The sequence below is a fragment of the Rhinopithecus bieti genome, unplaced genomic scaffold (genome assembly GCF_001698545.2).
Source record: "Rhinopithecus bieti isolate Rb0 unplaced genomic scaffold, ASM169854v2 scaffold_10589, whole genome shotgun sequence".
Classification (NCBI taxonomy): domain Eukaryota; kingdom Metazoa; phylum Chordata; class Mammalia; order Primates; family Cercopithecidae; genus Rhinopithecus; species Rhinopithecus bieti.
In genome coordinates, this window is record NW_016807065.1 from 351,932 (window position 1) to 366,240 (window position 14,309).

Sequence of the window (14,309 nt, forward strand, 5' to 3'; positions counted from 1 at the left end):
AAAAAAAAAAAAAAAAAAAAAAAAAAAAAAAAAAAGAAAGAAAGAAAAAAAGAAAGAAAGAAAGAGAAAAAGCATTATTAAGATATTTTGTATTTTTTTCATATTAGCTTTTCAAAATCTGATGGAGATTTTACATTTATAGTACATCACAATTTAAATGCTAAATTTTATTGGGAATATTTGATCTATATTTAGATTTCACAAAACCACTGAACAACAGTTCAAAAAGTAGATTCAGACTCAAGTTGTTCCAGACATAAGCTTTCTGATAACTGGATTAAAGCTCAGTCACGTTATGAATTTTTTTAAGTAAAAGAAAATTAAATGAAGTTAAAAAAAAAAAAAAAAAGTCCCAGCCAGGCATAGTGGTGTGCACCTGTAGTCCCAGCTACTTGGGAGGCTGAGATGAGAGGATGACTTGAGCTCAGGAGATGGAGGCTGGAATGAGCCAGAATTGTGCCAGTGCACTCCAACTTGGGCAAAAGAGCAAGACCCCAAACCCCACTCACCAAAAAAGGGAAAAAAATTAAATAAAGTAAAAAAAAGTCCCTCCTTCACACTGGCCACATTTCAAGACACATGGCTGCCATATTGGACAGGGCAGAAATCGGGTATTCAGAAGACAGTGAGCTCTCTAGATCCAGTGGCTCACATGAGTGGAGGTAGAGTTGTGACTTCCGGGTGGGGTTGAGTGTGTTAAAACCCTGGATTGGTGGATGAAGCAATCAAAATTTGGGAAGTCATACGGGGTGGGCATGGAGACCTACTGGATGGAGAGGTGGACAGAGTGGATGTGCAGGTGACTCTTGGGATTCTGCCAGGGATCTCCAGGTGGCTGGTGGGACCTTTTCAGAGATGGCAACATGGGAGGGGTGGTTTGTCTGCCAGTGGATGGAGATTCCCGGGGGATGGGTTCTGCTGAAAGAGGCTCATGGAGCCCCTCACCCTCTGCCTTGCCCACCTCCCACCAGTTCTCCTATGTGGACGCCGACGGGTCCCCAGTGAATGTCGTGCAGCTAAACTTCCTGAAACTGCTGAGTGCCACAGCTCGCCAGAACCTCACCTACTCCTGCCAGAATGCGGCTGCCTGGCTGGACGAAGCCATGGGTGACCACAGCCGCTCCGTCCGCTTCCTTGGCACCAATGGAGAGGAGCTGTCCTTCAACCAGACGACAGCAGCCACTGTCAGCGTGCCCCAGGATGGCTGCCGGGTAAGAGGGTGGGGCAGTGGCCGGCTGGAGAGGGGAGGCAAGACCTCAGCCACCCTCCCCATAACTCACCATCTCTGTCTTCTCTGTGGACAGCTCCGGAAAGGGCAGACGAAGACCCTTTTCGAATTCAGCTCTTCTCGAGCGGGATTTCTGCCCCTGTGGGATGTGGCGGCCACTGACTTTGGCCAGACGAACCAGAAGTTTGGGTTTGAACTGGGCCCCGTCTGCTTCAGCAGCTGAGAGTGTCCGGGGTGGGAGGGACCGTGAGGGAGCCCCAGAATGGGGTGCCTTTGGTGCTGAGGCTTTGAAGCCACCGTATTTATCGTTACCTGTGACTCTGGAGCCAATGGGATGTGACTTCGCTCATCACGGTCAGTCATTCCTTCTCCTTTCCAGGGCGCTGGGGGCTGGGCTTCCCTGGCCCAAGGGTCCAGCCTCCTCCCACCCCATTCCAGGTGGCATACTGCAGTCTGGCTCTTTCTTCCCTCCCTCCCCACCCAAACCTCACCTCCCCACCTCTTGAACTCCCATGCAATGAGCTTCTAACTCAGAGCTGATGAACAAAAGCCTCCCCATTCCCCAACGCCTGCCTCCTCACTCCTCTGTCGCTGCCCTTCACACCTTTGGTGCTACCCTTCCCCACAGTTAAGCACTGGATGTCTCCTGATCCCAGGCTGGGCCCCCACCCCCTTTGATCCTTTCCACTTCTACGGTGAAAGGGCAAAAGCCAGACCACAGAGGGAAGTGGGGCTTCCCTTGACTGAGCTGTGTGTTTCTTCTCCCGCCTCACCCAGCTCTGCAAATCCCCTCCCCCTGCCCCCCACCTCCCAGGCTCGCCTTGCCATGCCAGGTGAATCGGGGACCAAGATGGTGGGGGGGAATCAGGATCCTAATGGTGCTGCCCTATTTATACCTGGGTCTGTATTAAAAGGGAAAATCCCCCCTGTTGTAGATTTCATCTGCTTCCTCCTTAGGGAAGGCTGGGATATGATGAGAGATTCCAGCCCAAGCCCGGCCCCCCCACCGCCAGGCCATAGGGCATAATTTGCATCTCAAATCTGAGAATAAACTGATGAACTGTGTTTTCGTCTCTGTATTTCTTTTTTAAATTTTTTTGCTTGTTTTTATTTTTGTTTTATTTATTTATCTTTGGGACGCAGTCTCGCTGTGTCGCCCAGGCTGGGGTGCAGTGGTGCAAGCTTGGCTCACTGCAACCTCCGCCTCCCAGGTTCAAGCAATTCTCCTGCCTCAGCCTCCCTAGAAGCTGGGGTTACACGTGCGCATCACCATGCCCAGCTAATTTTTGTAATTTTAGTAGAGATGGGATTTCACCTTGTTGGCCAGGCTGGTTTTGAACTCCTGACCTCAGGTGATCCCCCACCTCAGCCTCCCAAAGTGCTGGGATTACAGGTGTGAGCCACTGTGCCCGGCCCTTGTTTGTTCATTTTTAGAGACTGGGTCTCACTGTGTTGCCCAGTCTAGAGTGCAATGGCGTGATCATGGCTCACTGCAGCCTCCAGTTGTGGGACTCAAGTGATCCTCCTTCTTCAGCCTCCTGAGTACCTGGGACCACAGGCATGCACCATCACACCCAGCTAGGTTGTTTTGTGTATGTGTATGTGTGTGTGTAGAGAGATGTTGTCTTGCTTTGTTGTCGAGGCTGGTCTCAAACTACTGGCCTTAAGCGATCCTCCCACCTCAGCCTCCTGAGCTGTTGAAATTACAGGCATTAAGGCCGGGCGCGGTGGCTCAAGCCTGTAATCCCAGCACTTTGGGAGGCCGAGACGGGCAGATCACGAGGTCAGGAGATCGAGACCATCCTGGCTAACACGGTGAAACCCCGTCTCTACTAAAATACAAAACTAGCCGGGCGAAGTGGCGGGCGCCTGTAGTCCCAGCTACTCGGGAGGCTGAGGCAGGAGAATGGCGTAAACCCGGGAGGCGGTGCTTCCAGTGAGGTGAGATCTGGCCACTGCACTCCAGTCCGGGCGAGAGAGCGAGTACTCCGCCTCAAAACAAAAAAAAAAAAAAAAAAAAAAAAAGAAATTACAGGCCAGTGCAGCCCAGGGCCTAACCGAAAGCCTGCTTGATCTGCGTTCATCTAATAACTGTGCCGCAATATCGTGCTCTTCGGGATGCGTGGCCTCTTGCTCTCATCTGATGTCACCCTGTTACCCACCTGTATTGAAGTTAGGTGTGTCCTTATTGGAATCCAATTTTAATGAGACTCAGCTAGACCGAATTCAATACGAACCGCCTATTTATTCGAGCCGCAGGCCTCCTAGAGGAAAAGTTGAAAATTGTCAGCTTGGGTGGGAGGCCCCAAGAAGCCAGGCCTTACAACCCAGAAGTCTTGGCCCCTCTTTACACAAACAAAAGAATTTTTTGTGTTTAATTAGCCCTGGGCATGCGGAGGAGGGGCATCGGCCTGCGTGGTTTCAGCGCAGCCTCAGGAGGGCTGAGGGAGAATGCAGCTTTGAGGCCTGGGGAGGGGCGGAGAAGTTGGCAGGTAAAAACTCGAGGCTTCGCAGCAAGCTGTGGCCTCCAGCCTGGGCTGATAGGCCACAGCAAGTGACTTGTGCTCAAAAAAAAAAAAAAAAAAAAAAAAAAAGTTTGGTTTGGGATGATTTGAATTAGGAGTTAGATGTTGGTTTGAGGTATATTTTTAACTGATTTATTAAGATAGAATTCACATACCATATAATTCACCCATTTAAGCTGTATAATTAAAAGAAATCCTATACCCATTAGTGGTCACTCCGCATGTCTTTCCAACCTCCCAGCTGTAGGCAACCACAAATTTGCTTTCTGCCTGTAAGGATTTGCCTATTCTGGACTGAAATGTCCATTTCATATGAATGGAATCAGGCTGGGTGAGGTGGCTCACTCCTGCAACCCCAGCATTCTGGGAGGCCAAGGTAGGAAGATCACTTGAGGCCAGGAGTTCCAGACCAGCCTAGGCAACATAGCAAGACCATATTTCTACAAAAATAAAAAAAAAACCTTAGCCAGGTACAGTGGTGCACATCTGCAGTCCCAGCTACTCAGGAGGCTGAGGCGGGAGAATTACTGGAGGCCAGGAGTTGGAGGCTGCGGTGAGCTATGATCACACCACAGTACTCCAGCCTGGGCAATAGAGTGAGACCTTGTCTCTAAAAACAAAACAAAACAAAACAAACAAACAAAAAGGAATAAATAAAAATAAATGGAATCACACAATATATGACCCTTTGTGTCTGGGATTCTGAGCCAAATGGTTTCCAGGAGTTTTTTGTTTTGGGGGCAGGGTCTCGCTCTGTCACCCAGGCTGGAGTGCAGTAGCACGATCTCGGCTCACTGCAACCTCCCCCTCCAGGGTTCAAGCAGTTCTCCTGTCTCAGCCTCCCAAGTAGCTGGGACTACAGGCACATACCACAACCCCTGGCTAATTTTTGTGTTTTTAGTAGAAACGGGGTTTCACCATGTCAGCCAGGTTGGTCTTGAACTCCTGGCCTCAAGTGATTCACCCACCTCGACCTCCCAAAGTGCTGGGATTGCAGACATTAACCACAGTGCCCGGCTGGTTTCCAGGTTTATTTGTAGCATGCATCGGTATTTCATTCCTTTTTATTGCGAAGTAATATTCAGTCATCTCCCACCTTTGGCTAATTCGTTCATCAGTTGATGGGCACTGTTGGATTGAGTTTAGTTAGGAGTGATGGAGAAACGGTGTGAGTTGAGTTGGGTCACGTGGCATTGGGTGGGTAGAAACTTTGGATTGGGGTCAGTTTTCTCCCTCAAACCCAAGGCTCTTGCCCTACTACTCCTGCCACCAGCCCTTTAAGGCCACCTGAATACTGGTCCTCATTCATTGAACCAACGTTGCCAAGAGTCCTGACTCCATGAAGACTGTTGGTGCCCAGAGGTTGGTGATTCGTTCATTCATGTTTTTTTAGAGCATTTTTTTCTTGCTCTGTTACCCAGGCTGGAGTACAGCGGTGCGATCCGGGCTCACTGCAGTCTCCAACTCCTGGCCTCAATTGATCCTCCCACCTCAGACTCTCAAATAGCTGGGACTATAGTCATGTGCCACCACGCCTAGCTAATTTTTAAACTTTTTTTTTTTTTTTTTTTTTTTTTTTGAGATGGAGTCTCACTCTGTCGCTAGGCTGGAGTGCAGTGGCGCCATCTCGGCTCACTGCAACCTCTGCCTCCCGTGTTCAAGCAACTCCCCTGCCTCAGCCTCCCTAGTAGCTGGGACTACAGGCACACCGTCATGCCCGGTTAATTTTTTTGTATTTTACTAGAGACGGGGTTTCACCATGTTGTCCAGGATGGTCTTGATCTCCTGACCTCGTGATCCACTTGTCTCGGCCTCCCAAAGTGCTGGGATTACAGGCATAAGCCACCGTGTCCGGCCAGTTTTCTAACTTTTTTTAAGAGACAGTGTCTCGGCTGGGCACAGTGGCTCACACCTGTAATCCCAGCACTTTGGTAGGCCGAGGCGGGTGGTTCACGAGGTCAGGAGTTTGAGACCAGCCTGGCCAATATGGTGAAACCCTGTCTCTATCTAAAAATACAAAAATTAGCTGGGCCTGGTGGCTTGTGCCTGTAGTCCCAGCTGCTCTGGAGGCGGAGCCATGAAAATCGCTTGAACCGGGGAGGCGGAGGTTGCAGTGAGCCAAGACTGAGCCGAGGCTGCGCCGCTGCCCTCCAGCCTGGGTGACAGAGCAAGACTCTGTCTCAAAAAAAAAAAAAAAAAAAAAAAAAACAAAGTCTCCCTGTGTTGCCCAGGCTGGTCTCAAGCTCCTGGGCTCAAGGGATCATTCAGCCTCAGCTTACCAAAGAGCTGGGATTACAGGCATGAGACACATGCCTGGCCTCAACTAACATAATCATATTTGCCATTTATTACCCATATGCCAGACACTGTTCATCAAATGTTTTACTTCGATTAATTTAATTATCCCACATAACAACCTTTGAGGGATGTACTACTATTATCTCCATGGTGCAGATAAGGAAACTGAGGAACAGAGAAAGGTGGAATAATTTATCCAAAGTCTAGAACTAGAAAGTGGTGAAGACCATCAACAGATTTTGCTAAACAGAGCTGGGCATGGTGACATGCACCTGTAACGCCAGCTATTTAGGAGCCTAAGGCAAGAGATCTGGAGTGAGTTTGAGCCCAGGAGTTCAAGTCCACATGGGCAACATAGCAAAATCCCATCTCTTAAAAAAAAAAAAAAAAAAAAAAACACAAAAACATGTTGCTAAACAAAGTCCTCTCTCTTAAGGGAATTTTGGCCATTGCTGTTTTTCAAAACTACATCCCTGGGCTCAGCACTTTACATGTCTTGCCTTTTCTTTTCTTTTCTTTTCTTTTCCTCTTCTCTTCTCTTCTCTTCTCTTCTCTTCTCTTCTCTTCTCTTCTCTTCTCTTTTCTTCTCTTTCTTTGTTTTCTTTCTGCTTTTTGAGACGGAGTCTCGCTCTGTCGCCCAGGCTGGAGTGCAGTGGCACGATCTCGGCTCACTGCAAGCGCCGCCTCCTGGGTTCATGCCGTTCTCCTGCCTCAGCCTCCCAAGTAGCTGGGACTACAGGCACCCACCACCACACCTGGCTAATTTTTTGTATTTTTAGTAGAGACGGGGTTTCACCGTGTTAGCCAGGATGGTCTCGATCTCCTGACCTCGTGATCCACCCGCCTTGGCCTCCCAAAATGCTGGGATTACAGGTGTGAGCCACCGCGCCTGGCCTATGTATTCTCTTTCTTTATCACAGTCCACTTCAATATCTCCCATTCCTTTTATTTATATTTATTTTACTATTATTATTTATTATTTTATTTATTATTATTATTATTATTATTATTATTATTTTGAGATGGAGTTTTGCTCCGTCACCCAGGCTGGAGTGCAATGGGGCGATCTCGGCTCACTGCAACCTCTGTCTCCCGGGATCAAGCGATTTCCCTGCCTCAGCCTCCCAAGTAGCTGGGATTAGAGGCATGTGCCACCACACCCGACTAATTTTGTATTTTTAGTAGAGACAGAGTTTCACCATGTTGGTCAGGCTGGTCTCGAATTCCTGACCTCAGATGATCCACCCACCTCGGCCTCCTAAAGTGCTGGGATTACAGGTGTGAGCCACTGCACCCAGCCAACTATTATTATTATTTTTTTTTTGAGATGGAATTTAGCTCTTGTTGCCCAGGCTTGAGTACAGTGGTGCAATCTCGGCTCACTGCAACCTCCACCTCTGGGCCTCAAGCGATTCTCCTGCTTCAGCCTCCCAAGTAGCCGAGACTACAGACACGTGCCATCATGCCCAGTTAATTTTTTTGTATTTTTAGTAGAGATGGGGTTTCACCATGTTGGCCAGGATGGTCTCGATCTCTTGACCCTGTGATCCTCCACTTCAGCCTCCCAAAGTGCTGGGATTACAAGCGTTAGCCACCGCTCTTTGCCTATGATTTTATTTATTTTATTTTATGAGACAGAGTTTCCCTCTTGTTGCCCAGGCTGGAGTGGAATGGCCCGATCTCGGCTCACTGCACTCTCCGCCTCCCGGGTTCAAGTGATTCTCCTGCCTCAGCCTTCTGTGTAGCTGGGATTATGGGTGTGTGCCACCATGCCCAGCCAATTTTTGTATTTTTAGTAGCGAGGGGTTTCATCATGTTGGTCAGGCTGATCTCGAACTCCTGACCTCAGGTCATCCGCTTGCCTCAGCCTCCCAAAGTGCTGGGATTACAGGTGTGAGCCACTGCGCTCGGCCTATTTTATTTTATTTTATTTATTTATTTTTTGAGACAGAGTCTTGCTCTGTTGCCCAGGCTGGAGTGCAGTGGCATGATTTCAGCTCACTGCAGCCTTTGCCTCCTGAGTTCAAGCAATTCTTCTGTCTCAGCCTCCCGAGCAACTGGGACTACAGGCACGTGCCACCACACCCAGCTAATTTTTGTATCTTTAGTAGAGATGGAGGTTTTGATGTGTTGGCCAGGCTGTTCTCGAACTCCTGACCTCTGCCTTTTATTTTTTTGAAACAGAGTCTTGCTCTGTTGCCCAGGCTGGAGTGCAGTGGCATGATCATAGCTCACTGCAGCCTCCAACACCTAGGCTCAACCAACCCTCTTGACTCAGCCTCCTGAGTAGCTGGGACTACAGGTGTGCTTCACCATGCTCAGCTAATTTTCAAATTTTTTTGTAGAGAAAGGGTCTTGCTATGTTGCCCAGGATTGTCTCAAACTCCTGTCCTCAGGCAATCCTCCCACCTTGGCCTCCCAAAGTGTTGAGATTATAAGTATGAGCCACGGGGACTTGCCCCCATGGCCCCATGTCTGTTTGTTTGCATTTTACAGGAAGGAAACAGGTTCAGAGAGGGGAGGTGTCTGCCCACAGTACACAGCCAGGCATTTGAATGCAGGTCGGCCTGTCTCAGTTTTGCAACTCCATTTCCATTCTGGTGCAGGCATTTTGGAAGGGAGGGACAATTTATAGAGGTTAATGAGGACTCTTTAATGAGCCCAAAGCTCGTTAATGAATGAGAAACCCGACCCTGTAAATGAAAGGTTAATTGACAAAGGTGTGAGAAGGGAATTCTGGGCCTTGCTAAGCTCCTTGTGTTTATTCAGCATCAGTGCCAGCACCCAGGCGGCTGCCCGGAAAACCCCCCGCTGATTTGCATATTTAGCAGCCATAATTAGTCACACTGCTAGTGCTCCCTGAGCAATTACTGACACCCAGTGTTCCAGCTAGGGGCGGAGTGGGGTGGCCAGAGTGGGGGCTGCCTGTGGCTTTATACAGAGATGGTTGTGGTTCGGGGGTGGGTGAGGGGGCAGATACGGTAGGGGAGTTTATTTGTTTAGGAGTTGGGGTCTTGCTCTGTCACCAAGCTGGAATGCAGTGGTGCAATCATGGCTCACTGCAGCTTCAACCTCCCCTGCTCAAGTGATACTCCTGTCTCAGCCTCCAGAGTAGCTGGGACCAGAGTAGCTGGGACCTCCAGAGTAGCTGGGACCACCACTTCCAACTAATTGTTTTTAATTTTCTTTTTAGAGACAGGGTCCTGTTCTGTCACCCAAGCTGAAGTTCAGTGGCTAGATCATAGCTCACTGCAGACTCAAATTCCTGGCTTTAAGCAATCCTCCCGCCTCAGCCTCCCTAATAGCTGGGACTACAGGTGTGCACCACCATGCCCGGCTAATTCTTTCGTTGTTGTTGTTGTTTTTGAGACAGGGTCTTGTTCCATTGCCCAGGCTGGAGGAGAGCCTCAACATCCCAGGCTCAAGAGATCCTCATATCTCAGCCTCCTGAGTAGCTGGGACCACAGGCTCATGCCACCACACCTACCTAATTTTTAAATCTTTTGTAGAGACAAAGGCTCACTATGTTGCCCAGGCTGGTCTGGAACTCCTGAGCTCAAGCGATTCTCCTGCCTCAGCCTCTCAAAGTGCTGGGATGACAAGTGTGAGCCAGGGGGCCGGGCCTAGCAGGGAATTTTACACATGCATACTCATAGCTTTGCTTTGTTTGAGATGAAGTCTCGCTGTGTTGCCCAGGCTGGAGTGCAGTGGCACAATGTTGGCTCACTGCAACCTCCACCTCCCGGGTTCAAGCAATTCCCCTGAGTCAGCCTCCTGAGTAGCTGGGACTACAGGTGTGTGCCACCACGCCTGGCTTTTTTTTTTTTTTTTTTGTATTTCAATTAGAGACGGGGTTTTGCAATGTTGGCCAGGCTAGTCTCAAACTCCTGATCTCAGACAATCTGCCCACCTTGACCTCTCAAAGTGCTGGGATTACAGGCATGGACCACCGTGCCCGGCCACAACTTTGATGGGGACACTTACACACAATTACATATCAGAACCAAGGACCCTCAAAGTCAGACTTCTCTCTTGTCACCCCTGCCACAGCTGCAGGTCATGTACCAAACCCCCATACACACACATCCTCAGCCAGGTTCAGACACACTGGCACCAATAGCAGGGCACACATACCGTCACCCACACCCAGCTGTGAAAGGAAAATTTCATCTTGGGGCTCCAAACTCAACTGTGGCAAAAGGGAAAAGTGAAGCTTGGGAACTGAGTCAGGCGAAAACTGCTTTCCTTTTGTTCCCAAGCAGATAGCTGTAATTTCACTTGCTTACTTTGTCTTACGTAAAATGTAGATGTACTGAGCTGGAGCCGATTGCATAATCAACGTTTCCTCTACTCCTCTCTTTTCACATGTAAAAGGCAGATTCACTAAGCGGTAATCAAAGCCTCACGAGAATGAAAACACTTGCCTCATCGCCTACTCTCGCCCCTGCTGTTTTTCCCTTCCTCCTTCCTCCTTTTTGCTTTTTTCCCTTAAAATTGTTTTAATTTTTTTCTTTTCTTTGAGACGGACTCTCGCTCTGTCGCCCAGGCTGGAGTGCAATGATGTGATCTCAGTTTGCTGCAAGCTCCGCCTCCCGAGTTCAAGCGATTCTCATACCTGAACCTCCCAAGTAGCTGGGATGACAGGCGCGCGCTGCCACGACCGGCTAATGTTTTGTATTTTTAGTAGAGATGGGGTTTCACCATGTTGGCCAGGCTGGTCTTGAATTCCTGGCCTGAAGTGATCTGCCTGCCTTGACCTCCCAAAGCGCTGGGATTACAGGTGTGAGCCATTGTGCCCACCCTAATTTTTTTTCTTAAAAAAAAAAAAAAAAAAATGTCTTTTTGGAGATAGAGTCTCGCTGTGTTGCCCAGGCTGAAGTGCAATGGTGCCATCAGAGCTCACTACAGCCTTGAACTCCCAGGCTCAAGTGATCCTTCCACCTCCGCCTCCCAAAGCACTGGGATTGCAGGCATGAGCCACTGCATCCAGTCCCCTTTAAATAGTGAAGTCCTCAAAACTCTCTTCGGACAAAGCACAGGCCGCAGATCCTCCTGTAACTTGTGTTTCTTTTTCCCAGGCGTGTCTTTAACTTTGGCAAAATCAACCTCTCAATTGCTTGAGATCTGCCTCTGTTACTTATTTGTTTACAACACACACCCAGAGTCCCCTTCACACACACACACTGGTGTTCAGAAATCCATTTGCAGAGACAAGCCACACCTGGAGAGAGAGAGACTGTCGTTGTCATACACAAAACTACTGCATCATGAGGCCTGGCTGGCACATGTTAGACCTGGAAAACTGCCGACTCACATGAAGACATGCCATTGACACATGAAGCTACATACAAGAGCCTGGTTAAACTGGCTTCTAGGCCAGGCGCGTTAAACCCAGGAGGCGGAGCTTGCAGTGAGCTGAGATCCAGCCACTGCACTCCAGCCTGGGGGATAGAGCAAGACTCTGTCTCAAAAAAAAAAACAAAAACAAAACAAAAACAAAAAAAAAAACAAAACACGCTTGTAATCCCAGCACTTTGGGGAGCTGAGGCCGGCAGATCACCTGAGGTCAGGAGTTCGAGACCAGCCTGGTGGACATGCTGAAACCCCATCTCTACGAAAAATACAAAAATTAGTGAGGTATGGTGGTGTGCACACCTGTAATCCCAGCTACTCGGGAAGCTGAGGCAGGAGAATCGCTTGAACCCAGGAGGTGGAGGTTGCAGCGAGCCGAGGTTGCACCACTGCACTCCAGCCTGGGCAACAGAGTGAGACTCCATCTCAAAAATGACAACAAAAAACCCCCCAAAAAACTGGCTTGTAGACATATCAGAGGTCCCATCCCAGCACACATAACATTCAACTAATATTTATTCAGCACCTACTATGCTCCAGGCACTAGAGTGCAATGGCATAGGCTCTGGGGAGACAGCCATGAAACAAACAAAGATCCTTGCTCTGCTGGAGTTAACACTTCAGGATGGTTGACAGGCAGTAAGCAAATATACATATAAATTATATATATAGAAATTTATATATAAATAAATAATATATATAAATGTTTATATAAATAAATTATATATACATATATATATAGGTGGTGCTGTGAAGCAAAGCTAGGGGAGTCCAGGGGTGGTGGCTCAAGTCTGTAATCCTAGTGCTTTAGGAGGCCAAGGCGGGAGGATCACTTGAGGCCAGGAGTTCAAGATCAGCCCTGGCAACATAGTGAGACCCTGTTTCTACAGAAACTTAAAACGTTAGCCAGGCATAAGGCTGTGTGCCTGTAGTCCCAGCTACTAGAGAGGCTGAGGCAACAGTATTGCTTGAGCCCAGGAGGGCGAGGCTGCAGTGAGCCATGACTGTGCCACTGCACTCCAGCCTGGATGATAGAATGAGACCCTGTCAAAGACATATTTGTTTTGTTTTGTTTTGTTTTGTTTTGTTTTTTGAGACAGAGTCTTGCTCTATCCCCCAGGCTGGAGTGCAGTGGCTGGATCTCAGCTCACTGCAAGCTCCGCCTCCTGGGTTTAACGCCATTCTCCTGCCTCAGCCTCCCAAGTAGCTGGGACTACAGGCACCCGCCACCTCGCCCAGCTAGTTTTTTGTATTTTTAGTAGAGACGGGGTTTCACCGTGTTAGCCAGGATGGTCTCGATCTCCTGACCTCGTGATCTGCCCATCTCGGCCTCCCAAAGTGCTGGGATTACAGGCTTGAGCCACCGTGCCCGGGCCAAAGACATATTTGTAATCCCCAAGTGCATAGCACACTATTTACAATAACTGGCCAGGCACGGTGGCTCACGCCTGTAATCCCAGCACTTTGGGAAGTTGAGGAGGCCAGATCATCTGAGGTCAGGAGTTTGAGACCAGCCTGGCCAACATGGTGAAACCCCGTCTCTACTAAAAATACAAAAATGAGTTGCGCATGGCGGTGTGCACCTGCAATCCCAGCTACTCAGGAGGCTGAGGCAGGAGAATCACTTGAACCTGGGAGGTGGAGGCTGCAGTGAGCTGAGATCGTGCCACTGCACTCCACCCTGGTGACAGAGTGAGACTCCATCTCAAAAAAAAAAAAATTAATTAATACATAAATAGAAAATAATAGAGAGAACTCTTATGAACTCTCACCTACTTACACACTCACCTGAGAAATAACGCTTTGCACATAACTGATGCCCCTTGTATACATTTATCCGACTGCATCTCTTTCTTTCCCTTACCAACTGTATCCAAATGTGTGTGTTAAATATACATAACATAGGGCCGGGCTCGGTGGCTCATGCCCAGCATGTTGGGAGGCCGAGGCGGGCAGATCATGAGGTCAAAAGACTGAGACCATCCTGGCCAACATGGTGAAGCCCTGTCTCTATCAAAAAAGCAAAAATTAGCTGGGCATGGTGGTGTGCACCTGTAGTCCCAGCTACTCGGGAGGCTGAGGCAGGAGAATTGCTTGAACCCGGGAGGTGGAGGTTGTAGTGAGCTGAGATGGCGCCACTGCACTCCAGCTTGGTGACAAAGGGAGACTCCATTAAAAAAAATAATAATAATATATATGTATGTATATGTATATATGTGTATATGTGTGTGTATGTGTATATATACATATGCACATATATACACACACATACACACACATATATACACAACACATATATATACATATATATACACACATACATATATACACATATATATACATACACACATATATACACAAGATTTTTCCATTGTAATTATTTTCAAGTGTATAGTCCAGGGGCTTAAGCATGTTCGCATTATTGTGCAACCATCACCACCACTCATCTCCAGAACGTTCTCATCTTCCCAGACTGAACTACTGTCCCCATGAAACACTCATTCCCCATTGTCCCACCCCTCTGAGTGTGGGAATGGCTGTTCCCAGAATGCTTTTCCGAATGTACTGCGTATGGACTGCCATATCCATGGATGACACGCATGATTTGGCAGATTTTTTGTTTTTTTTGTTTTTTTTTTTTTCCTTTTGTGGAGAACGGGGTCTCGCTGTGTTACCCAGGCAGGTCTCGAACTCCTGGGCTCAAGCTATCCTCCCGCCTCTGCCTCCCTGAGAGCTGGGATTACAGGCATGAGCCACCGCGCCCGGCGATTTGGCAGATTTTTAAATCATCTCTAGCTGGTTCAATGTTGAACACATTCTTTTGCAACTTGCTTTGTTAGCTCAACTGGAGGTTTTGCCTCTCATTGTAGATAAAAGAATCTCTCTCTCTTTCTCTCTTTTTTTTT

The 14,309-nt window shown here is 48.3% G+C and overlaps 1 protein-coding gene across 1 annotated transcript in view; it reads left to right on the forward strand.

Annotated features, from left to right (window-relative positions):
- The window catches only part of COL5A3 (collagen type V alpha 3 chain), a 52,284-nt gene extending 49,991 nt beyond the window's left edge, over positions 1-2,293 (forward strand). Inside the window, 2 exon segments of the mRNA XM_017880033.1 lie at positions 815-1,211; positions 1,305-2,293. Coding sequence (XP_017735522.1) covers positions 815-1,211; positions 1,305-1,451 — 544 coding nt within the window. The 3' untranslated portion in view covers positions 1,452-2,293.
- Positions 2,294-14,309: the final 12,016 nt, after the last annotated feature.